We start from the raw sequence: 27755 nt of genomic DNA on the forward strand, positions 1-27755 counted from the left end.
CAGGGCTTCTCTTCTGTTCTTATGAGACACAGAGTGTTGGACTGGGTGGGCCATTGGCCTGATCCAACAGGGCTTCTCTTACGTTCTTATCTATCATCTATCTATCATATTTATATCCCACCCTCCTCTATTGTGCTCAGGGCAGCTAACAACAGTTAAAATGCATAATGTTAAAACAGAATACAATAAAATCGTTAAAATCATTTCATACACATATAATACATTTACAGTTACAATCCTGAAGTCCAAGATGGTGTATTATTAGCTTTTATTTAGTGCTGCATACAATAATGTTGTTAAATATTGTTAGGCGCTCCATGTTTATACTGGGATGGGTTTTGATTTCCGTGCTGTGCTGGAGGGGCCGCTTCCCCATTAGTTATTAAAGGCCACTTTAAACAATTCTGTTTTACAGGCCCTGAGGAATTGTGGCAAGTCCTGCAGGGCCCTGATATTTTCGGGGAGAGCGTTCCACAGGGCAGGGGCTGCTACCGAAAAGGCTCTAGCTCCAGTGGTAGCCCGCTGAGCATCTTTTGGCCCAGGGGTCACAAGGAGATTTTGGGAACTTCTGGGGCTCATATGGAGAAAGGGGGTCCCGGAGGTAAGCAGGTCCCAGGCCATATAGGGCTTTAAAGGTCATAAAGTATGACCTTTAAAGTATAGGTCATACTTTGAAGGTCAGTAGGATCCTGTTGATGTGATTTGTGTGCCGTTTAGAGGGTCACACGACTGTGCTTCTCTGCTTCTGGGTGGTTGCCGACTTCTAATTTCCGAATCCATCATTTCTTGAAAGCCTCATTTTCTTGATGGTATGGAATCACTGCGTGTAATCTATCGCGCCACGCGTCCCTGAGAGAAAGGTGGATGGGAATAACAGGAATGATAAATAAAATAAGGTTCTACCGGAATAGAATCTTTCTTGTCATTGAACTTCATTGTATAATGTTGGTGCAGTCATGATTAATGCAGTAATTATAGCAGATCCATCAAAACAGATGCAGGGATTTGCCCAAACATTTGATTAAAAAATTACTAGTGAATCCATCTAATCCAGGAATCTTTCCCCACAATATTTAATCTCACTTAATATAAATTATAGAAATAATTCATATTTTGAGAGCCTATTTGGTGTAGCAGTTAAGAGGAGCAGACTCAAATCTGGAGAACTGGGTTTGATTCCCCAGTCCTCCTCCACTTGCAACCTGCTGGGTGACCTGGAATCAGTCGCAGTTCTCTCAGAGTTCTCTCAGCCCCACCTGCCTCACACGGTGTCTGTTGTGGGGAGAGGAAGGGAAAGGCAATTGCAGGCCGCTCTGAGACTCTGAGTGATGGGAGGGGGATAGATCCAACTTTTCTTTGTATTCTGTAAGTCCCTTAAAGAGAATCCAACTAGAAAAATAATATTTCTTTTTCCTAGTGGCTTGGACAGTTGCTACCTACCTACCTATGTGAACGGATTATATGGTTTAGCATCTTTTCCAGAAATGTTTTATGTCCACAAAGTTCCTCCGTTCTTAAATATCTCTCAGTGACATGTCCAAGGAAACTTGCCCAAAACAAGAGAAAGAAAATACGACCCACCCTAGAAAAGTAGTCCTATCCGTATGAATAGGGAGTGGAGAAAGGCCACAACCAATGTTCCCTCTAAGCTGCAGAGTCTTGTGAGCAAAAATTCTACTTTGTGAACTACTGGTATTAAAGTTGTGAGCAACTGGCAGTCAAGTTGTGAGCGACAGCATCAATGATTGTGCTCTGGGGTCCTCCTTCCTGAGCTAAGACAAAAATGTGTGAGCTGGAGGCTAGAAATCTGTGAGCTAGCTCACACTGGCCACAACTCCTGGATGAATCTTCCACAACCTGGATCTTTGTGACACACCGAGCTGAAGAAAGGGCCATCCCAAGCTCACATTTCCATCTCCCCCCCCCGCCCCCCAGCATCCTGATGTCTTTATTTCAGGACTGTAGGAAGCCAGGCAGGAACACCCCCCCCCCCTTTATTTAAAGGTCAATTGCAGGTGTCTTTAGCTCCATGTTGGCTCATGCCCATCTAGGGTGGGGGAGGAGTCCTTAACCCTTGAGTCCCTGCATGGTCTTGATGAAGGCATAGCATTTTAAAAGAAACAAGACAGATCCTTTTAAAAGCTCATCTCCCCCCCCTCCCTTGTTATGCAGGGGGGCATTTTTGATTTGGAGAGCCACATGGGAGATGTATGATGAAAGGCCCTCCCTCCTCGCCCGCTCTCTCTCCCCCCCCCCACCCCAGTCTGAATTGGATCAAGGGTGTTCCAGAGTTACCTTTTAAAGACAAACGGGGACTATTCTGTTATCTTGGATGGCATTCAGATGTCACCGCTGACTCTGATGAAACGGGTCTGGGGGCCCTCCTGGGCACAACCCCATTGCCTTTGTCCAGTTTGCCCCCACCCTCCTCTTTCACCTCCTACTTCTCTCCCCCACCCCGCCAGCATGGGGATTGATGGAGCTTCTGCTCCAGTTTGCCCAGAGGTGGCTCAAGGGCAGGCTGTTCCCTTCTGATGCCGACGGACTCCTGTTGCGATGGAGGGGGGGTCTGCTAGAACCCCCAGGGGTGGGGTGGGGGGTTTCCACTGCCGTTTGTGTCGCCTTTCCCACAGTAGTTCTCTGGGCTGCTCTCTGTGGCCTGAGAATCTTTGGCAATGATTGGTGGAAGTAATGGGGTCACCGTTGCAGTGACGGGATGGGGGACGTCTTCTGTTAAATTGTCCTTGAGGTGGGAAAGGGATTGGTGAGTGCTGTGAACGATCCAGCTAAGCTGGTTCAAGGTCATTTTTGATCATAGAAGAGGACTCAGTGTGGGCTGAGGCTGGTGGAAGCCAGCGAGGCAAGCCGGAGACGCTTGGGCAAATGTGAGTGCCCCCTCCCACAGTCAACCCTGGCTGAAGTGGCAAAGGCCAGGGACCTCTAGGAGGCAGGGCCAAGATGCTGGGTTAAGAGACTCCTGAGATATAGGGCAGCCCCCCACTCACCCACAACATGGGTAACATGGCGCCTGCCCACATCTTTCCTGTACCCCTCAAGTGGTTTTAGAAAGTGGGTGGAGTTTTTCTGCTCAGGAGGGATTGGGGTTGGCTGTCCAATTTCTTTTTTTAAAAATTTGCTTGCCCTGACCCAGGTTGTAGCTCAGGCCAGCCCAATCTCAGAAGCGAAGCAGGGCTGATTCTGGCAAGTCTTTGGATGGGAGACCTCCAAAGGAACACCAGCAGTCGGAAGGGCAGGGGAAGGCTTTATTCAGCCACCGGGGAGGGCGGGATACAAATCAAATAAAAATCAAATAAAAAAATATCCTCCAGGCCCCCAGGAAGGGTCATTCGCCAGAGGTCACCATGACTTCACCACAGGTCACCAGGTACACACACACACACACACAGAGTCACATGCACACACATAAAAATACAAAGAAAGAACCCAAAAGAGCAGCTGCCACAACAGTACCCAGATAGTCACTGTGTGACTGAAGGTAATGCAAGAAAATATTTTTAACCTGTATGTTTATTTCAAGAGGCATCTTGCTAAGCTCCGCTTGCGCCTGAAATGTGTGCCTGTTAGAGTGAGCCATGCCTTCACTGCCTCTCCCGACAGACATTTTGTGGCTGGCTCCACCCCCTGCTGCAGCCATTTTGTAATTGCACGCACTGCCCTCAGATTCCAAAGGTGCCAACGGCAGGCCCAGAAGGCTGGGGGCCCCAATCTAGGGGAGCATCCACAAACGCTTGCCCCACAGCTGATCTCGCCCGTGATGTCGGAGCAGACCTTCATCTAATGTCCGCTGTGTCATGTCCTTTAAGGAAAAAGAGGTAACAAATGGTGGTGTCACCCTAGCAGGAAACCTTGTTAAGGGTTGAGCAGTAGAACCGGCTGGGTGTTATGACTACCCTAGAGATCCATTTCGCGGCCCACGGGTCCATCTCCCCCGTACTTTGTGTGATCTGTGGCAGAAACCCCTCTTCCCGAGGCGGTGGCCTGTGGTCTCTGAGGCAGGCTGAGCAATGGGACAGCGATGCCCAGCTTGCCCTTCAGACTGGATTCGGAGGAAGTGCGTCCAGTGCTGTGTCTGGGGTTTGCCAGAGAGCGCATCCAAGAGGCATCGTGCTAAGCACAGCTTCTTCCTGACATGTTGAAGGGTTCCTGTGAGGCATGACTTCACTGCCTGACATTGCAGGCTCTCAGGGTTGGCAAGTCCAATTCAAGAAATATCTGGGGGCCTTGGGGGTGGAGCCAGGAGACTTTGGGGGTGGAGCCAGACTTTCCTATTCCCAAAATAAACACATAAAAATACAGCAGTGCAGTTCACCTGGATAGTCATCATTTCCTCATCGCCCAATAGCTGCAATTCTAGTAAATGAAAGTGAATACACACAAAGCAGCCCAATGCACGGAGTTTGCAAGCTCACATTTCACTGGGGCTTTACTCACAGGAACTGCTGTTCTTCAGGCTAACACTGGCAAACAAAAAGAGAGAGAGGTGGAGTTTTCCTCCATCCCCTATACAAAGTCTCTGAAAACAATGAAAAACAAGCACAGAGACACGCACACCCCTCTTATTGTCTCTACAAAGACTTCTGAAAAGTACAGGGCCTGCTTTCTTTCTTTCTTTCTTTCTTTCTTTCTTTCTTTCTTTCTTTCTTTCTTTCTTTCTTTCTTTCTTTCTTTCTTTCTTTCTTTCTTTCTTTCTCTCTCTCTCTCTCTCTCTCTCTCTCTTTCTCTCTCTCTCACACACACACACACACTTAACTGAAGCTGGTTCCTCCACAATGAGGTCTGAAAAGTACAGGGGCTACGCGGCTCTCTTTTACACATACACTTACTTGCTTTGAAACGAAAGCAAAACAAACCGAGGGGCTGTGCTCTAACCAGGCTCTACTGCTGACCCTTACCCATTAAGTACTTCCTGCTTTCTGCTCAAATTTTAAAGGCACACACACACATTTTAAAACCAGACCTGTTTGCAGGCTTCCAAACCTGCCAGAGATCTAGAGGTACATGGTGACTGTGGGGACGGGGCTTCCCCCCGCCAGCCACCTGGCTGGGGGTGGGGAGAAGCCTGTAAAACTGGGAGATCCCTTGCTAGGACCTGGGGATTGGGAAGCCTAAGGTGGGGGCCTAGGCACAGCCTCCCCCTCCCCGTGTCCACCCAAGGCTTGGGAGGACACCCCCACCCCACTGATTGGAGCTGCTGGACATGAGTAACGTCAGACGGTTCATCCAGCCAAGTTTCAGGCTGCTTTTCTTAAAAGAGAGAGAGAGGGAGAATGGGTGGATGACTGTAATCCTGGCTTTTTTGGTTTGGGTTTTAAAAAATGTTTGTGTGTATATGCGTGTCTGCACCTGGAAGTCCTAGCGACCTCTGGTGTCTGAGCCCTACTGGGGGGCTGGAGGAGATTCAGGGAGATGGCTGAATAGAGCCTGCCCCTGCCTCTCAACTGCTGGTCTTCCAAGGAGGTCTCCCCTCCGAGTCCTTGCCAGAGTTGACCCTGCTGAGCTTCCGAGGTCTGATGAGATTGGGTTGCCCTGGACTGTAATCCAGGTCAGGCGCTATGACCCTGTTTTCCAGTGTCTGGCACTCCACAAAACCAAGGCTGCCTTGGAGGGCAGGACAACCTCCCACCCCCACCCCCCTCTGGATGGAATGTGGGAAGTGGGCAGACTGGGCAGCTGAGACTTCTCATCTCTTTCCTGCACCCAAAGCTTCCCTCCACCCTACCCCCCAATGCCACTGGGATCCCTGTGGATCCATGTCCCCCAAGGCACTCAGGTAGAATGAGCCATGGATCGCAGGTGGATGCTCACCAACCAAATCCCAAACCCCCACCCCAAGCACATCCAGAGAAGCGCCTAGAGGGTAGATGTCCATGCCGGGGCTGGGGCGGGGGGTACCTTCTACAGGTTTTGAGGGTGGGAGTTGAACTGCTTTGTGGAGTACCCCAGCAGGTACACTCTGTCTGGAGGAGTGATACTCTGTCTTCTTGGTGCTTGGAAGGGCAAGAGTGGGAGGGTTTCTGGAGTTCTGGACCCACTGGTGGACTTCCTGATGGCCCCAGGGTTTTGGCCACTGTGTGACACAGACTTTTGGACTGGATGGGCCATTGGTGTGACTCAACATGTATTCTGCTATGTCTGGGGCAGTGATGCTCTGTATTCTTGGTGCTTGGGGGAGGCAAGAGTTGGAGGGTTTCTGGAGTTCTGTCCACACTGGTGGACCTTCTGATGGCTCCTGGGTTTTGGCCACCGTGTGACATGGAGTGTTGGAGTGGATGGGCCATTGGCCTGACCCATCATGGCTTCTCTCAGGTTCTTCTGTCAGGGGCAGTGATGCTCCGTCTTCTTAGGGAGCAACAGTGGGAGGACTTCTGGTGTCCTGATACCCATTGGTGGCCCCTGGGTTTTGGCCACTGTGAGTGTTGGCCTAGATGGGCCACTAGCCTGATCCAGCATGGCTTCTCTTCTGTTCTTTTGTCTGGGGCAGTAATGCTCTATATTCTTGGTGCTTGGGGGACACAGCGGGAGGGCTTCTAGTGCCCTGGCCCCACTAATGGACCTCCTGATGGCACCTGGGTTTTTTTGGACACTCTGTGACACAGAGTGTTGTACTGGATGGGCCACTGGCCTGATCCAACATGGCTTCTCTTATGTTCTTATGTGACACAGAGTGTTGGACTGGATGGGCCACTGGCCTGATCCAACATGGCTTCTCTTCTGTTCTTTTGTTTGGGGCAGGGATGTTCTGTTTTCTTGGTGCTTGGGGGGCACAGTGGGAGGGCTTCTAGTGTCCTGGCCCCACTGGTGAACCTCCTGATGACACCTGGGTTTTGGCCCCTGTGTGACACAGAGTGTTGGCCTGGATGGGCCACTGGCCTGATCCAACATGGCTTCTCTTCTGTTCTTTTTTCTGGGGCAGTAATGCTCTATATTCTTGGTGCCTGGGGGACACAGTGGGAGGGCTTCTAGTGCCCTGGCCCCACTGGTGGACCTCCTGATGGCACCTGTGTTTTTTTGGCCACTGTGTGACACAGATTGTTGTACTGGATGGGCCATTGGTCTGACCCAACATGGCTTCTCTTATGTTCTTATATCTGGGGCAGTGATGCTCTGTCTTTTTGGTGCTTGGGGGGCACAGTGGGAGGGCTTCTAGTGTCCTGAGTCCACTGTTGGACCTTCTGATGGCCCTTGGGTTTTTTTTGGCCACTCTGTGACCCAGAGTGTTGGCCTGGATGGGCCACTGGCCTTACCCAACATGGCTCAGGGATGTTCTGTTTTCTTGGTGCTTGGGGAGGGGGTACAGAGGGAGGGCTTCTGGAGCTCTGCCCCCACATGTGGGCATAGTGATTGTGGCCCCAGAGGCTTGCCTAGGCAAAAGGGGGCTGAGGCGCTCCAGAGGAGGCCCTGACACTGAAGGTGGAGCAGGAGCCAGAGATTTTGCTAAGGGGGCAAAGAAGGGCCCTGCCTGGGCGAGGAAAGCCACAGAGTCTTCACCTCAAAGGGCTCACGGAAGGTGCCAACACTGCCAACTGATGTCCCAAAGACTGCAGATTTCCAAGGCCTTGGATGCTTTAAAGAGGGCGGCATCCTATGGTTTCCACGAGGCTGAAGGGGCTGGGGCAGCAGAAGAGGGCAGGAGTCTGGTCGTGCCTTTGAGACAAACAAACGTTGTGGTGTGGGAGGGATGCGTTTATTACGAGTCCTCCTCTGCCACAACATTTTATGAGGAGGAGGATGAAAGACCTCAACTGGAATCTTGTGTTCAGTTTTGGGCACCACATTTTAAGAAGGATCTAGACAAGCTGGAAGGGGTCCAGAGGAGGCCGACGAAGATAGTGAGGGGACTGAAGACCAAGTCCTATGAGGAAAGGTTAATAATAATAATAATAATAATAATAATAATAATAATAATAATAATAATAATAACTTTTTATTTGTGTCCCGCCCTCCCCGCACAAGCAGGCTCAGGGCGGCTCCCAACATATAAATGCAATACAATACAATCATATAAACAATAAAATCATCTTAAATCAATATACAGTCACATTAAAATTAACATTAAGGTGCTAAATAGATCTTCTTAAGTTCAGTGGAAAGAAAAGAAAACATCCACAGCGACATTATCTTAGCTCGGCATGGCGAAGGCTATTTTGAAGAGGTATGTCTTACAGGCCCTGCGAAATTGGTCTAAACATCGCAGGGCCCGTACCTCCTCCGGGAGTTGATTCCACAGTAGTGGGGCCGCAATGGAGAAGGCCCGATCCCGGGTGGCCTTTAATCTGGCCTCCCTTGGCCCAGGGATATTCAGCTGGTGCTTACCAGCTGACCTCAGTGCTCTTTGGGGCTCATATGGGGAGAGACGGTCCCTCAGGTAGACAGGCCCTCAACCATATAGGGCTTTAAAGGTCATAACCAGCACCTTGTAACGAAGTCGGTAGACCACTGGCAGCCAGTGCAGTTCGCGCATGTGTTCCCATCTTGGAAGCCCCAATAGCAGCCTAGCCGCCGCGTTCTGCACCAGCTGCAACCGCCGAGTTTGGCACAAAGGCAGCCCCATGTAGAGGGCGTTGCAGTAATCCAGTCTGGAGGTGACCGTAGCATGAATCACCGTTGCCAGGTCCCGGCGCTCCAGGAAGGGGGCCAGCTGCTTTGCCCGCCAAAGATGAAAAAACGTGGACTTGGCAGTGGCCGCTATCTGTGCCTCCATAGATAGTGAAGGCTCCAGAAGAACCCCCAAGCTCCTGACCCTGTGGGCCGCTTTCAGCGGCACACCGTCAAGAGCTGGCAAGGGAATTTCCCTTCCTGGGGCACCGCGACCCAAGCAAAGGACCTCCGTCTTCGCCGGATTCAACTTCAGTCCACTCAGCCTGAGCCAGCCAGCCACGGCCTGCAATGCAAGGTCCAGGTTTTCTGGGACGCAGTCAGGTCGGCCATCCATTAGTAGATAGAGCTGGGTGTCATCTGCATATTGATGGCACCCAAGCCCAAACCTCCGAGCAATCTGGGCAAGGGGGCGCATGTAGATGTTAAACAACATCGAAGAGAGGACTGCCCCTTGTGGCACCCCACACACTAGTGGGTGCCTCCGGGACAGCTCTCCCCCAATTGCCACCCTTTGTCCCCGACCATCAAGGAAGGAGGAGAGCCACTGTAAGGCCGACCCCCTAATCCCTGTGTCGGCGAGGCGGCGGGCCAGTAACCGATGGTCGACCGTGTCGAACGCAGCCGACATGTCTAACAGCATCAGTACCGCCACGCCGCCTCGATCCAGATGCCGCTGGAGGTCATCCACGAAGGTGACCAGCACTGTCTCCATCCCATGGCCCGGACGAAAGCCGGACTGGTGGGAGTCTAAGGCGGAAGTGTCATCCAAAAAACTCTGTAACTGTAGCGCCACTGCCCTCTCAATAACTTTACCTAAAAATGGTAAGTTCGAGACCGGTCGGTAATTCGCCAATTTGGCCGGGTCTGCTGTACTTTTTTTTAGGAGGGGGCGGACCATAGCCTCTTTCAATGCTGTTGGAAATTGCCCTTCCAAGAGGGATCTATTTATGATATCCCGTACAGGATATCTAAGTTCCCTCTGGCAAGATTTAATTAGCCAGGAGGGACATGGGTCAAGATCGCAAGTTGTGGGGCACACAGTAGAGAGAATTCCGTCGACTTCCCCTAGGCTGAGTGTGTCAAAGTGGTCCAAAGTAAGACCAGAGGACAGGCACGGAGCCTCAGGTTCTTGTACTGCATCTAATGTGGCGGGAAAGTCCTGGCGGAGCGATGAGATTTTATCTGCAAAAAATTTCGCAAAAGCCTCACAGCCGATTTCCAATTCCCTCATATTTGGTCTGCCTTGAGACAGAGTGGTCAAATTCTCAACTATCTTAAATAATTGTGCTGGGCGCGAATTTGCAGACGCAAGGTTGAAGAAGCTGGGGATGTTTAGCCTGGAGAGGAGGCGACTGAGAGGTGATAGGATCACCATCTTCAAGTACCTGAAGGGCTGTCATATAGGGGAGGGTGTGGAATTGTTTTCTGTGGCCCCAGAAAGTAGGACCAGAACCAGTGGGTTGAAATTAAATCAAAAGAGTTTCCTGCTCAACATTAGGAAGAACTTCCTGATAGAGTGATTCCTCAGTGGAATAGGCACTCTCGGGAGGTGGTGGGCTCTCCTTCCTTGGAGATTTCTAAACAGAGGCTAGACGGCCATCTGACAGCAATGAGGATCCTGTGAATTGAGGGGGAGGGGTTTGTGAGTTTCCTGCATTGTGCAGGGGTTGGACTAGATGACCCTGGAGGTCCCTTCCAACTCTATGATTCTATGATTTGTACCCTTTCCTGCTGCTACAGAGGGACTCCCAGGGTCCCCCATCTTGATCTGTCTCCAGGAAGGGACAGGGTTTGGATTGGCAGCTCTCCTCTTGTGCTTTTGCTGGGAGCTGGCTCTGCAGAGCTGGCATGGTGCCCCCTCTGGGGTGGGTGAGCCTGGGATGGTCCTTCTGTCCTCCCGTGCCAGCACGGGGGGGGGGGGGGTGCGGGGTGAGAGGGAGGCAGCAGAGGACCATGCTGCACCCTCAGATCCAGAGCCCGGATGGGGGAGCCATTACTGGAGGGCTCTGCAGGCTGCCCCTCCTTTCCCTTGCCCCACAGCTCCTGGTTCCCGATCTCCCTCTCCCTGGTGCCTGAGAAACGGGCAGGAGGCCCAAAGTAGGAGCCCCTTTGTGAGTTCTGAAGGGATCATGAATGCCACGCTGAGCACAAGGGAGAAGCGATCCAAAAGGGGGGGCTCTGAGTGAAAGAGGGCTGATGCCCCCCCCCCTGAACAGGACTACACTGAGTTGGGGGGAGAGGCTGTCCGGAACTCTGAATGCCGTGGCAAAGAAATCACCAAGCGACTCTGAGGGAGGCGGCCCAGGCAATGTGTGTGTGGGGGGGGCGTGGGAACTGGCTAGAGCCCTCTCCCCCCCCCCCGTGAGTCACTGTCTCAGGAAAGCAGGGTGGGGGGAGGGCTGTTTCCTCTTCCTGGGGAAGCTGCAAGGAGACCCAAACAGGAGAGGGCTGGGGGCCTCCTGGGGGGAGCCTCAGGGCAGGTCCGGGTGGCTGGGTTTCCGCCTCCACCCCGTGCTGGATCCGGGTTCCCAGGCGGGCTGCAGCCTTCCCCTCTCTTGTTTCAGCTGCCGGCCTCCCTCCCAGGCCAGGCTGCATTTTGGGATCCGGTTGGCCCTACAAGTGCCCCTCTTCAGGCTTGAGGCCCAAGCCAGGGGAGGAAGGGGAGTTCCTCTGCAGACCACGGGCTCCTTTTGACCCTCCCTTCGTGTGCTTGGTGCAGGTGTGCATGGGCCGGCGGGTGGGGAGGAAAGAATTCATAGAATCATAGAGTTGGAAGGGACCTCCAAGTCATCTAGTCCAGCCCCTTGCAGGAAATTTGCAACTACCACCCCTCTATACACACCCCCAGTGACCCCTGCAGGCTCCGTGCCCAGAAGACGGCAAAACCCTCCAGGACCCCTGGCCAAAGCGGCCTGGAGAAAAACGGCTGCCTGACCCCAAAGTGGCCATCGGCATTTCCCTGGGCAGGTAAGAAAGGGCCACGAGAACGGAGCAGCCCTTCCTGCCCTCCTTCTCATGATCTGACTGATTCACAGGATCAGCACTGATGTCAGATGGGTATCTAAAAGCTAAAGATAGTCTCCTGTGCAAGCACCAGTATCTAGCCTCTGCTTAAAAATCTCCAAGCAAGGAGAGCCCACCATCTCCCGAGGAAGCCTCTTCCACTGAGGAATCGCTCTAATGGTCAGGAAGTTCTTCCTAATGTTGAGCCAAAAACAATTCTGATTTAATTTCAACCGATTGCTCTGGTCCTACCTTCTGGGGCCACAGAAAACAATTCCACCCCTTCAAATACGTACTTGAAGATCATGACCATATCACCTCTCAGCTGCCTCTTCTCCAGGCTAAACAGGCCCAGCTCCTTCAGCCTTTCCTCATAGGACTTGGTCTCCAGACCCCTCACCATCTTCATTGCCCTCCTCTGGAACCGTTCCAACTTGTCTATATCCTTCTTAAAATGTGGTGCCCAAAACTGAACACAATACTCCAGGTGAGGTCTTACCAGAGCAGAGTAAAGCAATACCATCACTTCATGTGATCTGGGCACTATACTTCTGTTGATACAGACCCAAAATCGCATTTACCTTTTTAGCTACCACATCACACTGTTGACTCATGTTCAGTGTATGGTCCACTAAGACCCCTGGACCCTTTTCACACAAACTACTGCCAAGAGAAGTCTCTCCCATTCTATAACTATGCTTTGGATTTTTCCTACCTAAATGCAGAATTTTACATTTATCCTGGTAAAATTCATTTTATTGGTTTCAGCCCAGTTTTCCAGCCTGTCAAGATCATCCTGTATCCTGTTTCGGTCTTCTACTGTATTTGCAACCCCTCCCAATAGAGTATCATCTGCAAATTTAATAAGCATTCCCTCTATTCCTTCATCCAAATCATTGATAAAGATGTTGAACAAAACAGGTCCCAGGACAGATCCTTGAGGCACTCCACTTGTCACTCCTAGTTTTTTTGGCCCCTGTGTGGAACAAGTGTTAGATTTCTCTTATGTTCTTATGTTCCTCTCCAAGAGGATGAGGAACCATTCACAAGCACTCTTTGAGTGTGATCTGTCAACGAGTTACAGATCCATCTAACAGTAACAGGATCCAAACCACATTTTACCAATTTGTCAGCAAGAATATTATCAAAAGCCTTATTGAATTCAAGATAAACAATGTCTACAGCAAGGTAGTCACTTTCTCAAAAAAGGAGATCAGGTTGGTCTGACATGATTTGTTTTTGTTCTCTTAGGAATCCCAGACAACTTTTCTAACTGTTCAAACACTAACTATTAGGGTTTGTAGAATCTTTCGGGCTCAAGTGCCATGTTCTACTGGAGAAAGTTTTCCTTCCAGACGTTTCGTTCTCAGCTGCAGAGAACATCCTCAGTGGTGTTGCAGCCGGAGCAGGCGTTCTGACCTCTGACCGCCTGCTCCGGCTGCGCCACTGAGGATGTTCTCCACAGCTGAGAACGAAACGTCTGGAAGGAAAACTTTCTCCAGTAGAACACGGCACTTGAGCCCGAAAGATTCTACAAACCCTAATTATGTTCCCAGCCGTGAAAACCTGAAATCTTTGACAAACACTAACTCTTTGACAATTTCTTGCAAAACTGGATTGGTAGTTACCCGGATCCCCCTTTTCCCCCTTCTTGAATATGGGGTCAACATTTGCCCACTTCCCATCTTCTGGCACCTCACCTGTTCTCTGAGAAGTCTCAAAAATAATGGCCAGAGGCTCAGAAATTATGCCTGGAAGTTCTTTTAGTACCCTTAGGTGCAGCTCCTCTGGCCCAGAGGACTTGGTTTCATTTAAAGAAACGAGGTGTTTATGTCCTACCCCATGCCGATCTTAGGCTGCAACTCCCTTCCCTCATCACATGTTCAGTTTTTGCCATGTCGAGCACCGTTTCTCTCAAAGGAGAAGACTGAGGAAAAGGAGGAATGGATAGGACTTCCAGTCAAGTATTGCTAGTCTACCTTTGTGTAAAGAAAGAGGCCCCTTTGGGTGGTGCCGGTCGTGGCTGGAAGAGGCAGGAGTGAGAACCAAGAGGCTGACCTGTCCTGAGGGCAGCAGTGGTGGAGCACCTGCCAGAGGTGCCAGTAGGCCCCGGGCATCTAGCTCTAGTGCCCAGCTTGCCAGGACCTGTGAGTCCCCCCAGGTGTGTCTCCAGTTCACATGCTGAATTCTTCATGGCTAAAAAGTGAGCTTAGGAGGGCGGAGGAAGAGAGAAGGGCCTGGCCTGATGGGGTCGCAAAGGCTCTGCAACTGAACGAGGACAACAGCAAAGAGCAGGCCTCCGGGGGCCCTGGAGGGCAGACCAGTGTGGCAGAGTGCCCCCCCCCCCGGCCTTCCCCTCTCGCAGCACTAAAGCCTCTGAAGGAAGAAGGCGGGTCCCTGGGTGTGCAGTGGTGGAGGAGGGAAGTTGGCTTCTGAGGGAGGGGAGATGAGGTGGAAAATTCCACTGTGGGAGCAGCGAAGGGCAAGACTGGGGTGGGGGCGGGAGGATTTATTTTGGTGCTTTTTTGTTTTTGGTTTAACATGAAAAAGGAGACCCTCCCTCCTCTTGTGGCCCGGGCGGAAGGACTGGGTGGGAAGTCTCAGAGGACAGCAGCCCACCCCCATGCGTCTGCTCCCGCCCACCCAGCATCCTCACTCAAGGGGTCTGCCTTGCTTGCCACACAACATTCGGCCCTCCTGGCAACACACAAACCCACACCCCGGGAGCCTCAGCCCTCCCCTCACTGCCCTGCCTGCCCCCTTTATACAGAGCTGACACACACTCCAATGGTTTTTTTTGTGGGGGGAGGCATAAAGGAAAGGATACTGCAGTTGCCATGGTAATGCCCATGACCGTCATGGTGGATGCTGGCTGTCTCCTAGGCAACTGCAAAGAAGATCGTCCTTGGGGGGGGGGGTGGAGGGAATAATGCCTGAGAAGAATGCAGGGGGATGGAACAGACCTGGGGGCAGTGGGGGGCAGGGAGATGTGTGTGTGTTGACACGAAGGGGAAGGCGGCCAAGAGAGCAGCCCCCAGTGAGTCCAGGCTTCCGTCCTGAGGGGAGCAAGCTGGTCTCCTAGTTGCTCCCCCTATGTGGTCTTCTTCCCCTAGGAGCAGCATTTTGGGGGCACAGCTCCTTCCAGGAGGGCCTAAGTGGGTCAGTCTGAGCTTGGGTGCCCAGGCTTCATCCATCCAAGATAATGCATGGAATGGAGAAAGTAGAGAATGGAGAAAGTAGAGAAAAAAGTACTTTTCTCCCTTTCTCACAATACAAGAACTCGTGGGCATTCGATGAAATTGCTGAGCAGACAGGTTAAAACGGATAAAAGGAAGTACTTCTTCACCCAAAGGGTGATTAACATGTGGAATTCACTGCCACAGGAGGTGGTGGCGGCCACAAGTATAGCCACCTTCAAGAGGGGTTTAGATAAAAATATGGAGCACAGGTCCATCAGTGGCTATTAGCCACAGTGTATGTGTGTATATAACATTTTTTGCCACTGTGTGACACAGAGGGTTGGACTTGATGGGCCGTTGGCCTGATCCAACATGGCTTCTCTTATGTTCTTATCCCCAGCTCTCAGGTGTGGCCCTGGGAATTTGGGCGCAGGGTCAGCCTGCCAAGGCAGAGAGAGGGTCACTGATTCGCACCCCCAGTCTCTTGCAGCCTCCAACCAGACAGTGGGACCCCCAGGGAGCACCAACAGGCCTCCATCCTCCCTTCCACCCCACCCAGGAAGAAGAGACTGGATTTATCCCTCACCTTCCGTTGGCGTCCCAGAGCAGCTTCCAATCTCCTTCTCCTCCTCCAGCAGACACCCTGTGAGGCAGATGGGGCTGAGAGAGCTCTGACAGAAACTGCTCTTGAGCAGAGCAGCCTTGAGAGAACTTTTAGCTGACCCAAGGTCACATCTGCAGGTGTATGTGAGGAGTGGGGAATCAAGCCCGGTTCTCCCAGATTAGAGTCCACATGCTTAACCACTACACCAAACTGGCTCTCTGGATGTGGGTACCTCTCTGGAAGGAGGTCTTCTTCTCCTCCTCCTCCTCCTCCTTCTTCCCGGATTCCCAGGGACAGAGAGAGAACTTTGTCACTCTGTCCTGCCCTGCCAGGGCTTGAGGGCAATGATGCTGGTGGACAACAGGAGCAAGACAGGCAGAAGGAAATTCTGCCTCAATAAGTTATTAAAATGTGTGATTTGCTGCCAGAGAATGTAATGGTGGCTACAGTATATACGGCTTAAAAAGGGGATTAGACAGATTCATGGAGGACAAGTCTGTCAGTGGCTACAACCACAGTGACTGAGAGGAACCGTCCTTTGAGTCCCAGAACCAGCAGGAAGCATCAGGGAGCAGCCGCAGCCTCCCTGCCCTGTTGTTAAGAAAAGAAGAGAAGCCATGTTGGGTCAGGCCAATGACCCATCCAGTCCAACACTCTGTGTCACATAAGAGAAGCCATGTTGGATCAGGCCAATGGCCCCTCCAGTCCAACACTCTGCGTCACATACGAACAGAAGAGAAGCCATGTTGGATCACGCCAGTGGCCCCTCCAGTCCAACACTCTGTGTCACATAAGAGAAGTCCTGTTGGATCAGGCCAGTGGCCCCTCCAGTCCAACACTCTGTGTCACATAAGAACATAAGAGAAGCCCTGTTGGATCAGGCCAATGGCCCCTCCAGTCCAACACTCTGTTTCACATAAGAACAGAAGAGAAGCCATGTTGGATCAGGCCTATGGCCCCTCCAGTCCAACACTCTGTGTCACATAAGAACAGAAGAGAAGCCATGTTGGATCAGGCCTATGGCCCCTCCAGTCCAACACTCTGTGTCACATAAGAACAGAAGAGAAGCCCTCTTGGATCAGGCCAGTGGCCCCTCCAGTCCAACACTCTGTGTCACGTAAGAACAGAAGAGAAGCCATGTTGGATCAGGCCAGTGGCCCCTCCAGTCCAACACTCTGTGTCACATAAGAACATAAGAGAAGCCCTGTTGGATCAGGCCAATGGCCCCTCCAATCCAACACTCTGTGTCACATAAGAACATAAGAGAAGCCCTGTTGGATCAGGTCAATGGCCCCTCCAGTCCAACACTCTGTGTCACATAAGAAGATAAGAGAAGCCATGTTGGATCAGGCCAGTGGCCCATCCAGTCTGATTTTCTTCTCAGGGAAGGCCTCGGCCTCTCTGCCCTGTTGCTGGACCTTCAGAGGAACTGGCTGGCCACTGTGTGAGGCAGGAGGCTGGACTAGATGGACCCTCCCTGGTCTGACCCAGCAGGGCTCTTCTGAGGTTCTCCTCAGGGGAAGGCCTCGGCCTCTCTGCCCTGTTGCTGGACCTTCAGAGGAATTGGCTGGCCACTGTGTGAGACAGGAGGCTGGACTAGATGGACCCTCCCTGGTCTGAGCCAGCAGGGCTGTTCTGATGTTCTTCTCAGGGGAAGGCCTCGGCCTCTCTGCCCTGTTGTTGGCCCTACAGAGGAACTGGCTGGCCACTGGGTGAGACCGGATGCTGGATTAGATGGACCCTCCCTGGTCTGACCCAGCAGGGCTCTTCTGAAGTTCTTCTCAGGAGAAGGCCTCGGCCTCTCTGCCCTGTTGCTGGACCTCCAAAGGAACTGGTTGGCCACTGGGTGAGACAGGAGGCTGGACTAAATGGACCCTCCCTGGCCTGATCCAGCAGGGCTCTTCTGGTGTTCTTCTCAGGGGAAGGCATCAGGCTCTCTGGCCTGTTGCTGGACCTTCAGAGGAACTGGCTGGCCACTGTGAGAGACAGGAGGCTGGACTAGATGGACCCTCCCTGGTCTGACCTGGCAGGGCTCTTCTGATGTTCTTCTCAGGGAAGGCCTCAGCCTCTCTGCCCTGTTGTTGGCCCTCCAGAGGAACTGGCTGGCCACTGTGTGAGACAGGAGGCTGGACTGGATAGACTCTCCCTGGTCTGACCCAGCAGGGCTTTTCTGATGTTCTTCTCAGGGGAAGGCCTCGGCCTCTCTGCCCTGTTGCTGGACCTCCAAAGGAACTGGTTGGCCACTGGGTGAGACAGGAGGCTGGCAGTGCTTGATTAAACCCTGTGGAGGCCCCTAGGCAGTCAAAATCTTGGGAGGCCCCTTGCAAATTATCTCAGAGTTGGAGCGCCTGCCCCACCGCCTATAAGAACATAAGAACATAAGAGAAGCCATGTTGGATCAGGCCAACGGCCCATCAAGTCCAACACTCTGTGTCACACAGTGGCAAAAAATGTTATATACACACATACACTGTGGCTAATAGCCACTGATGGACCTGTGCTCCATACACTGTGGCTAATAGCCACTGATGGACCTGTGCTCCATATTTTTATCTAAACCCCTCTTGAAGGTGGCTATACTTGTGGCCGCCACCACCTCCTGTGGCAGTGAATTCCACATGTTAATCACCCTTTGGGTGAAGAAGTACTTCCTTTTATCCGTCTTAACCTGTCTGCTCAGCAATTTCATCGAATGCCCACGAGTTCTTGTATTGTGAGAAAGGGAGAAAAGTACTTCTTTCTCTACTTTCTCCATTCCATGCATTATCTTGTAAACCTCTATCATGTCACCCCGCAGTCGACGTTTCTCCAAGCTAAAGAGTCCCAAGCGTTTCAACCTTTCTTCATAGGGAAAGTGCTCCAGCCCTTTAATCATTCTAGTTGCCCTTCTCTGCACCTTCTCTAAAGCTATAATATCCTTTTTGAGGTGCGGCGACCAGAACTGCACACAGTACTCCAAATGAGACCGCACCATCGATTTATACAGGGGCATTATGATACTGGCTGATTTGTTTTCAATTCCCTTCCTAATAATTCCCAGCATGGCATTGGCCTTTTTTATTGCAAACGCACACTGTCTTGACACTTTCAGTGAGTTATCTATCATGACCCCAAGATCTCTCTCTTGATCAGTCTCTGCCAGTTCACACCCCATCAACTTGTATTTGTAGCTGGGATTCTTAGCCCCAATGTGCATTACTTTGCACTTGGCCACATTGAACCGCATCTGCCACGTTGACGCCCACTCACCCAGCCTCAACAGATCCCTTTGGAGTTCCTCACAATCCTCTCTGGTTCTCACCACCCTGAACAATTTAGTGTCATCCGCAAACTTGGCCACTTCACTGCTCACTCCGAACTCTAAATCATTTATGAACAAGTTAAAAAGCATGGGACCCAGTACCGAGCCCTGCGGCACCCCACTGCTTACCGTCCTCCACTGCGAAGACTGCCCATTTATACTCACTCTCTGCTTCCTATTACTCAGCCAGTTTTTGATCCACAAGAGGACCTGTCCTTTTACTCCATGATTCTCAAGCTTTCTAAGGAGCCTTTGATGAGGAACTTTATCAAAAGCTTTCTGGAAGTCAAGGTAAACAACATCTATCGGGTCTCCTTTGTCCACATGTTTGTTCACCCCCTCAAAGAAATGCAACAGGTTAGTGAGGCAAGATCTTCCCTTGCAGAACCCATGCTGAGTCTTCCTCAATAACCCGTGTTCATCAATGTGCCTACTCATTCTGTCCTTGATAATGGTTTCTACCAACTTTCCCGGTATTGAAGTCAGACTGACTGGCCTGTAGTTTCCCGGATCTCCTCTGGAACCTTTTTTAAAGATGGGGGTGACATTTGCTACCTTCCAGTCCTCAGGAATGGAGGCAGATTTCAATGAAAGATTACAGATTTTTGTTAGAAGATCCACAAGTTCAACTTTGAGTTCCTTCAGAACTCTCGGATGTATGCCATCCGGACCCGGTGACTTATTAGTTTTTAATTTGTCTATCAGTTGTAGGACCTCCTCATTTGTCACCTCAATCTGACTCAGGTCTTTCAACACCCCTTCCAAAATTAGTGGTTCTGGGGCGGGCAAAAAGTTCTCGTCTTCTACAGTGAAGACGGAGGCAAAAAATTCATTTAGCTTTTCAGCCATTTCCCTATCCTCCTTCAGTAATCCTTTTACCCCATGGTCATCCAAGGGCCCCACTGCCTCCCTGGCTGGTTTCCTACTTCTAATATATTTGAAGAAAGTTTTATTGTTGGTCTTTATGTTTTTTGCAATATGCTCCTCATAGTCCCTTTTTGCCTGCCTGATCACAGTCTTGCATTTGATTTGCCACAGCCCTGGCTGCAGCTTGCAGGCACTTTCCCAAAAGCCCCTTTGACCAATCTGCAGGGGAGAGGCAGAGAGAGGCAAACTTGGAGACGATGCCAGCAGCAGCCGCACCAGGCAAGTGGGGCAAAGAGCAGCTCAGTGGCTGGCTGCACATGCAGGCTGGGATGGCTGCAAGCAGGGAGGGGAACCGGGGGGGGGAATTGGCCTGGGGTGTGTAAAAGCATGCGGGCTCATAGGCCAGTGCCTACTTGGCCTAATTGTTAACCCAGCCCTGAAGGCTGGACTAGATGGACCCTCCATTGTCTGATGTAGGAGGCTTCTGTTCACCAGAGTGGAGGGCCTTCTGGGTGCACCCCAGGTTTTTGCCCTCCCCCGTGGACCTTTGAGGAGCCAGGGCTAGGCTTGCCTGGTTGGTCTTGGGGATCCTTGCTTCAAGCAGCCCCTGGAAACAGAATGTGTGCATGGCTGGCTTTCTTTTGCTGCTCTTTCGTTGATGTGACTCTTCCTCAGGTTTGAGAGCTTTGAAAATGCAAGGGTGGCATATAGCTAGAGTTGCGAAGTGCAGGTTGGGAAATTCCTGGAGATTTAGGGGGTGGAGCCTGGGAACTGAGGAGGGGAAGGAGCTCTGCTGCAGAATCCACCCTCCCCAGCAGCTGTTTCCCCCAGTGGAGCTGAACTCTGTAGCCTGCGAATCAGTGGTAATTCTGCGAGATTTCCTGGCTCCACCTGGAGGTTGGCAGCTTCCGCTACAGGACTTGCAGAGCAAACTAAAGAAATGAGCCAGCAGCCAGGAGAGAAAGAGCAGGCCTCTGTTCCAAGAGGATGGCAATCTCAGGTTTGGGGCGGAAAGGAAACGAAAGAGGAGACTGGATGCAGAAGGGCATCAAGCATCACACCGGCTTCACTTTGCTTTGGCCTCTGCTCCCTTGTCAGGCTGTCAGGTTTCCTAATGGCTGTTTCCACGGTGGGGTGGAGTATCTGCCCTGGGTTCGATGCTTTGGGGAAGTCGGGTTTTTTGCTCCTTGCTCCATGAATGCCTCCTGCTGCCTCCCCAGTCCTCCGCCCCACACCCTGCTCCTAGGCTGTTAGGGTTTTGCTTTTCAGTCAGCAGTTGAACCCTTCTATATTGCTAGAACATTAGCCGGAGGAAAAGGCAGTTTGGTGCAGCCCGATCCTGCCAGAAGCTCAGCAGGGTTAGTGCTGGAAGGGAGACCACCGAGGCAGAATCTCCCTGACTTAATCCCTTCCTTGGAAAGGCCCAGTCGTGGGTCGCCCAAGGTCGGCTGCCATCTGAGGGTCCTTCCCACACAGAGCGTGAGGCTCTTTGAATCCCCAGGTTCCATTGTTGCAGAGAGATCCAGGGGAAAGAGAGGATGGAAGCTTCTACCCAGAACAAAACTCGCCTGGGCTCAGCGGCGCCTGGCTGGACTCAGACTGGGTTCTCCTGCTTCAGACCAACCCGGCAGTGCCCACCTGGATCTCTCTTCAAGGAAGGGGAGAGGTCTCTGCACCAGAAGGGGACAGAGACCAACTTTGTTAACCATGAAACTGCACCTTCAGCGAAGGTGGCACACACACACACATTAGCATTAACGTTATATTCGTAGAGCAATAGTCGTTATATTCATATAGCAATATTTGCATATTCGTATAGCAATATTCGTATGTTCATATAGCAATATTCGTGTATTTGTATAGCAATATTCGTGTATTTGTATAGCAATATTCGTATAGCAATATTCGTTATATTCGTATAGCAATATTTGTATCGCAATATTCGTTATATTCGTATAGCAATATCCCTTATATTCATATAGCAATATTCAACTGCTTTTTAAGAAAAATCCCCCAAAGCGCTGATGGCATGTGGGGTGAGGCAAGGCAACCTGCCCTGGGGGAGTCCAGTTTGTGGCTTTGCTGGTGGCCAAGTTCTCTGCAGAAATGGGGCTAGCCACTCAGCTCAGCATATTTAGTCAGCCAGCTGCACCCCAGGAGCTCTCCAGCGCATGGTGCTCCCTGCCCAGGCTGAACCTCTTCCCAAATCCAGTGGGGCAAGCGGGCATGGGCCAGGAGGAGGGGTGCATCCTGTGTCTGTTTGCAAAGTTTGAGGGGAGGAGGGTTGAGTCTCCAGAGGAGTGGAGTGGTGTGTGGTTGCATGGAAGGGCGTGATGAGACAGTGCAGTGGGCGGTGTCAGGCTTTGCTCTTCCTGTGTGACTGTGGGCTGCTTGCTCCAGGGAGGAGGGAGAAGCAGGGAGAACCAGGGCTGGGGCTCTGCTTTGCCAAGAACCCCTGGGAGGCAGGAGGGGGGGGGGGACTGCAAGGACTGGGAATAACTCAGGAGGGAGCAAAGCTGCGTCATGGCGTGCGGGGGGGGGGGGTGAGGATCTGCTGCTGCTGCTGCCTTAATCTGAGAAGCCATGCCTGGAAATGCAGCTGTCGAATTAATCACTCAATGGGGGGAGGGAATTCAGAGGGCCAGCATGGGGGGGGGGGCAGGCGAGGGAGAGTCTGGCTGTTCCCATGTGGACCTTTAAAAACAAATCTGTCTCCCCCTTCTCAGAGGGGGTCACGTGCCAAGGTGCCAGCATGCCTCTGCTCACACACACAGCCACACACACACACGCACACAGAGAGAGAGAGAGCAGCACACAGTGGCTGGCTGGGAAGCACAAAGCACGAAGGAGAACGGGAGAGCCAAGAGCTGAGCTGCTTTATCATCCCCCCCTGGCCCCAGAAACAAACACTGGGTCCCTGCCCCCCCCCATGCTGCTTTCAAGCTGCTCACAGCTCAACCCCTTCTGGGGCTTCTAGGGGCTGTGCAACCCCCCCGAGGAGGCCCAAGGGAAGTTGGCATCCGGCTTTCCTGTCATGGGAAGGGGTGGATAGGGGGTGGGGGGATGAGGAGCAGCTGGGAGCCCTCTAAGCTTCCTCCATGAAGCAAGCAGCCCCCCCCAGAGGTGTCTGCTTGAAGTTTGCCAGGACTGCAGGCACAGCTGGAGCGAGGGGGTGGGCTGGGCCGGGGGTCTGAATTTTTCCTTTATCCCCGCCCCCCACATAGGGATGGCCGAGTACAGCACCCTTCTGGAGGAGCTGGCAGAGAACATCACCCTGGAGGATCTAGACCAGCTGAAGTCGGCCTGCAAGGAGGACATCCCCAGTGAGAAGCACGAGGAGATCACCACCAGCCAGGACTGGTTCAGCTTCCTCGAGAAGCACAAGAAATTGGACAAAGGTGAGGAGGGAGGGAGGGGGGTTGCCTGGGCCCTGCCCCCTCCCCCCTCCCCATGGTTCTTCTCCCCCCCCCCCCGCCCTCCTGCCCAGGCCAAACCAAGCAACTGGATCAGGGCTCCCATGGGTCTCTCAAGACAGTCTGGCCTGCTGGGGTCGGTCTCACACTGGGCTGGCATAGGCTGGGGCAGGAGGGGCTGCAAACCAGCCCCCAAGCCCCTGGGCCCAGAGAGGTTCCGTGAGAACAGAAATAGCTGCTGGGGAGCAGATGCAGGAAACAAAATTGGCACCAAGGAAAAGAGAACTTCCACTCCCTGCCTCAGTTAGGCACGTGAAGCCCCATGGCATTCCCTTGCCCCATTTGGGTAGAAGGAGCAGCAGCACTTGGAGGGAGGAAGAGGGGGGAGGGCTCCTCTCAATTACGTCGGGCTGCCCTGCCTGCCTCAGAGGATGGGTCCACCTGGGCCGAACTGTGGTAGGCAGGCTCTGCCCCACACCTGAGCTGGAGGCCTCCGTGGTGTGGCCAGCAGGCTGGCAGAGCCAGGAGGGGGAGGGGCTGGCTCCTCTGAGAAGGAAGGGGGAGATGCTCAGGCAGCTGCCCCATTGCAGACAGGAGTGTGGTTTTCTCCGGCAGCCGCAAAGGTCTTTCTGGCTGCCTTAGCTGTGTGGGCCTCTGTGGATGGCCTGGCCTGGCCTGACTGCCCGAGGACCCCGGCCTTCCCCCACAGGCTGCCCTGCCAGGCAAGTGACAGGCTGGGCATCTGGGGGGAATGACACCGTTGGTAAACAAACAGCACCCCCCCCCTCCGCAGGCTGGCTGCTCACTCCGATTCCCCTGGCCCTCTGCGGGGACCCAGCTTCCCATTGGGGTGGGGAAGGGCTCCCCGGGTTCAGTGTCTGCTGGAGATGCTTCTAGGGACTGAACCTTGGAGCCCCTTTCCCACTGAGCCGCAGCCCCTCCCCTCTCAGCCGCTGCTGCCGGGCCCCTCAAAGTCTGTCTTGGCTGCTCAGGCTGGCAGCCGCTCTCTCTCTCTCCAGGGTCTCAGGCAGAAAGTCTTTCCCATCCCCTCCTGCCTGGGCCTTTCCACCGGAGATGCTTCTGGGGATTGAACCGGGGACCTTCTGCAGGCCAAGCAGAGGCTCTGCCACTGAGCTGCCAGGGCCCCTCCCCTCCCCTCCTGCATTTCCATCCTGCCATTGCTCGGGATGGGCTCAGGGCGGCAGCAGCCTGCATGGTGTTCTCCTCTAGTTCTTTTCCTCACAACCCCCCTGCGAGGTTGCCTGTGCAGGGATTGGCCCCCACCCCTCTAGCCCCTGGGCCCTACAGCCCCTCCCTTCCACCCACTGGCAACCAAGACCCTTCCTGGGGCTTCATCCTGGGACAGCCGGCTGTCCACCCCCCCACCCCCGACCCCACTCCGTAGAGCTGAAGGATGTCATTGTGTTTGGATGAAGTGGGGCTGGTGCTCGGTGGGGGTAGAACCTCTCCCTGGCTGGCTGACACGCACTCCCCCCCTTCCCCTCTGCTCAGGCTCAGCCACCCACGCACCACCAGCCCCGGTGTGAAGAAGAAGAGACTCACCCACACCGAGAGAGAGGGGGGGCCTCACATGCCTCCAGAGAGATTCACAGTCGTCAGGCACACCTGCAGGCAGGCACCCCCTTGCAGAAAAGAGGCAGAGCTCCTTCCCTGTGCCCTGAGGAAGGGGGGGGCATGGACCCTTGAAAGCAGCTCAGACCCCTGAAATCTGGCTGGGCTGGAGCCTGCCTCCTCTGCTGCAGACCAAGGGGGGAGATCTCCAGGCCCTGATTGTGAGCAGCCAGTGGGGCCAGGCGGGCAAGGGAGTGGGTTCAAAAGCCCCACCTGCCTCTGCGCTTTGCCAAGGGCACCCTGGGCTGGAGAGGAGAAGAGAGGAGCCATCTGGTCCGGCCAGGGTTCTGTTTCCCATTCTGTGGCCAGCTCAGCCCCCGGGCCTTCAGGGCCTGCTCTACCACCAGGTGCAGGACAGGGGATGAGGAAGAGGAGGGGCAGCGCCAGCACACAGAGACAAGCTGGGAGGCCTTGAATAGAGTTGCCAATCCCAGGTGGGGGCTCTCCCCCCACTTCAGGGTCACCAGAAAGCGCGTGGGGGGATGGAGAGAAATGTCTGCCGGGCACGCCATTATTCCCTATGGAGACTGATTCCCATAGGGTATAATGGATAATTGATCTGCAGATCTTTGGGGCACGGTGGGGGGCGTGTTTTTGAGGTAGAAGAACCAACATTTCAGCATAGCATCCAGTGCCTTTCCCCAAAATACCCTCCAAGTTTCAAAAAGATTGGACCAGGGGGTCCAATTCTATGAGCCCCCAAAGAAGGTGCCCCTAGAAAGAAGTGCATTTAAAAGATGTGCGGTCCCTTTGAACATGATGGCCAGATCTCCCTTTGGAGTTCAATGATGCTTGTCACCCCTTGCTCCTGGCTCCACCCCCAAAGTCCCCAGATATTTCTTGTATTCGACTTGGCCACCCTAGCCTTGAAACCAAACTCTGGCGTGGGCTTGAGTGGCAGGGGCCCCGCTGGGCACCCAGAATGCGGCCACCTCGGCCCCCCCTCCCCCCGTTCCAGGATTGGGTGGGGAAGTGTCCTCCTCCTGAGAGGCAGCGCTGCCAAGACAGGCCTGGAGAGACCAAGGCCACAGAGCCACGCACATTTGCCCCCTTTTGCAGCAAAGTCGCGCCACACAGTTCGCAATGCCTTTTTGCAACCACAGGCAGCAGCAGACGGCTTCCCCACAGCTTCCAGCACCTGACCCAGTTCTTGGGCAGAAGAGGGTCAGCTGCCGAGTCAGGTCCAGGCTGACACTTCAGCCCCAAAGGAATGATGCCTGCCCCCCCGGCCAGTCAGCAGTGGGTCTCGGGGGGGGGGGGGAGAGGGGATGGTTGAGCAGTGAGCCAGGGTGGGCCTACCTCTGGGGGGCTCTGTGGAGTGGAGGGTCCACCGTTAGCACCCCTTGAGGTGGGGCATCTGCCAGGGCCCCAGCCTGTCCCCCTCTTCTGCTTGCCAGCAGTGTTCTCCCTGGGCAGCTCAGCACCACCAGGCAACAGGGACACATTCAGCGGCAGCAGGAGCTGCCCTCCCTCACCTGTGCCTACCAGGTGCCATTAAGGGGAGGGATTGCGAGCAGGCAGGGAAAGGGAGCCTGGGCAGCCATGGGGTAGGAGATAGGGGGCAGGGCAGGTGAGCGGTAGGAGGCTGGGGGCAGGACAGGCGAGAGGTTGGGGGCAGGGCAGGCGTGGGGGTAGGAGGTTGGGGGCAGGGCAGGCGAGAGGTAGGGGGCAGCACAGGCGAGAGGTAGGAGGCTGGGGGCAGGGCAGACGCGGGGGTAGGAGGTTGGGGGCAGGGCAGGCGAGAGGTTGGGGGCTGGGGTAGGAGGTTGGGGGCAGGGCAGGCGGTGTGCCCGGGGGCCCAGATGGTAGGCTGAATGCCCTCTGCACCAGGCCCCTCGAACGGTGGAGCTGATCAGGCTGCTGTGGCCTCCCGTCTCCCCCCAGACAACCTCTCCTACATAGAGCACATCTTTGAGATCTCCCGCCGCCCCGACCTGCTGACCATGGTGGTGGAGTATCGCACCCAAGTGCTGAAGATCTCGGAGGAGGACGAAGTGGACACCAAGCTGACCCGCATCCCCAGCGCCAAGAAGTACAAAGGTCGGTGTCCTGTCCCTCCCTCCCTCCCCCACCAGTGAGGCCCTGCTCCATAGGGGCAAGCCCCACCTCTGGCTCCCTCCCCAAACCAAGCCAGGGGGCAGAAGGCCCTTTTGGACTCTTGGGCGGATCCAGCCAGTGGCCCAAGGAGGCCCTACAATGCTGGATGTGCCCCAATCCAGCAACTCCCCCCCAAAAAATGGGGGACCAATTTGTGAATGAAATGGGGGGGCACAAGGGGTGGATGGCAGGAACCCGTCTGCTCCCTCACGGTCTTCTCCTTCCACCCCTCTCTTTACAGACATCATCCGGCAGCCCTCAGAAGAAGAGATCATCAAATTGGCTCCCCCACCCAAAAAAGCTTAGAGGAGGGGAGGCAGAACTCCCCGGGGGGCCCAGCCTCTGCCCCCTCCCCAGTCCTGCCTGCTGTGCCTCTCCTCCTCCCATGGATGGACAGCTGGATGGATGGATGCATTCTTCCCGTTTTCTGTACTGGCCCCAGGGTGGAGGGGGGGGAGGTAGCCGTGGCCACTAACTGAGCCCCCTTCACCTCCCCTCCCCCCTGGTTTCCCACCCCTCGCTGGCACTGAGAATTCAGTGCAGCTGCTGGTGGGGGCAGGAGGGTTTGGGCGATGCAGGAGCTGCCCTTCCCCCCCCCCAGGAGCAAAACCCCAAATGAAGCACCCCTGGATCCAGAGTGGGAGGGGTCGGGAAAGTTGTCCAGGTGGAGCTGAGTGCAGACTGAGAAGGGAGGGGCCAGCGGGGGGGGTACCAAGCCCAGAGTAGCCATTGGCCACACACCCCCGGGGTCCCTTCCCTTGGGTGGGGGGGCTGGGCCTGGTGCAGCCCATATTCTTGTAGGCTGCATTGCTAGGAGTTGGGCAGGAGGGGACAGCAGTCATTTGTCTCGTGCCCCCTTCCCCTGAAAGACAGGGTCCCGGGCAGGGACTCACAGCTCTGCTCCTTCGGCAGGCAGAGGGCTGCGGGGAGGGGTGTCTTTGGGGGGGGGCCTTGATTTCTCAGGTAAGGTGTGGCCGATCCTTCTGCCTTCAGGGCAGTGGCGGGCACTGGGTATGCCTGCGGATGCCAGCCATCGGTAA

General features: G+C 53.8%; 1 protein-coding gene across 1 annotated transcript in view; it reads left to right on the top strand.

The window, feature by feature from the left end:
* The window catches only part of PEA15 (proliferation and apoptosis adaptor protein 15), a 49180-nt gene extending 22154 nt beyond the window's left edge, over nt 1–27026 (top strand). Inside the window, exons 2-4 of the mRNA XM_060261445.1 lie at nt 22798–22971; nt 26503–26658; nt 26957–27026. Coding sequence (XP_060117428.1) covers nt 22800–22971; nt 26503–26658; nt 26957–27021 — 393 coding nt within the window. The 5' untranslated portion in view covers nt 22798–22799 and the 3' untranslated portion in view covers nt 27022–27026. The remainder of the gene's footprint in view (nt 1–22797; nt 22972–26502; nt 26659–26956) is intronic.
* The last annotated feature ends 729 nt before the right edge of the window (nt 27027–27755 follow it).

Source organism: Heteronotia binoei, chromosome 1 (genome assembly GCF_032191835.1).
Source record: "Heteronotia binoei isolate CCM8104 ecotype False Entrance Well chromosome 1, APGP_CSIRO_Hbin_v1, whole genome shotgun sequence".
NCBI classification, from domain to species: Eukaryota; Metazoa; Chordata; class Lepidosauria; order Squamata; family Gekkonidae; genus Heteronotia; species Heteronotia binoei.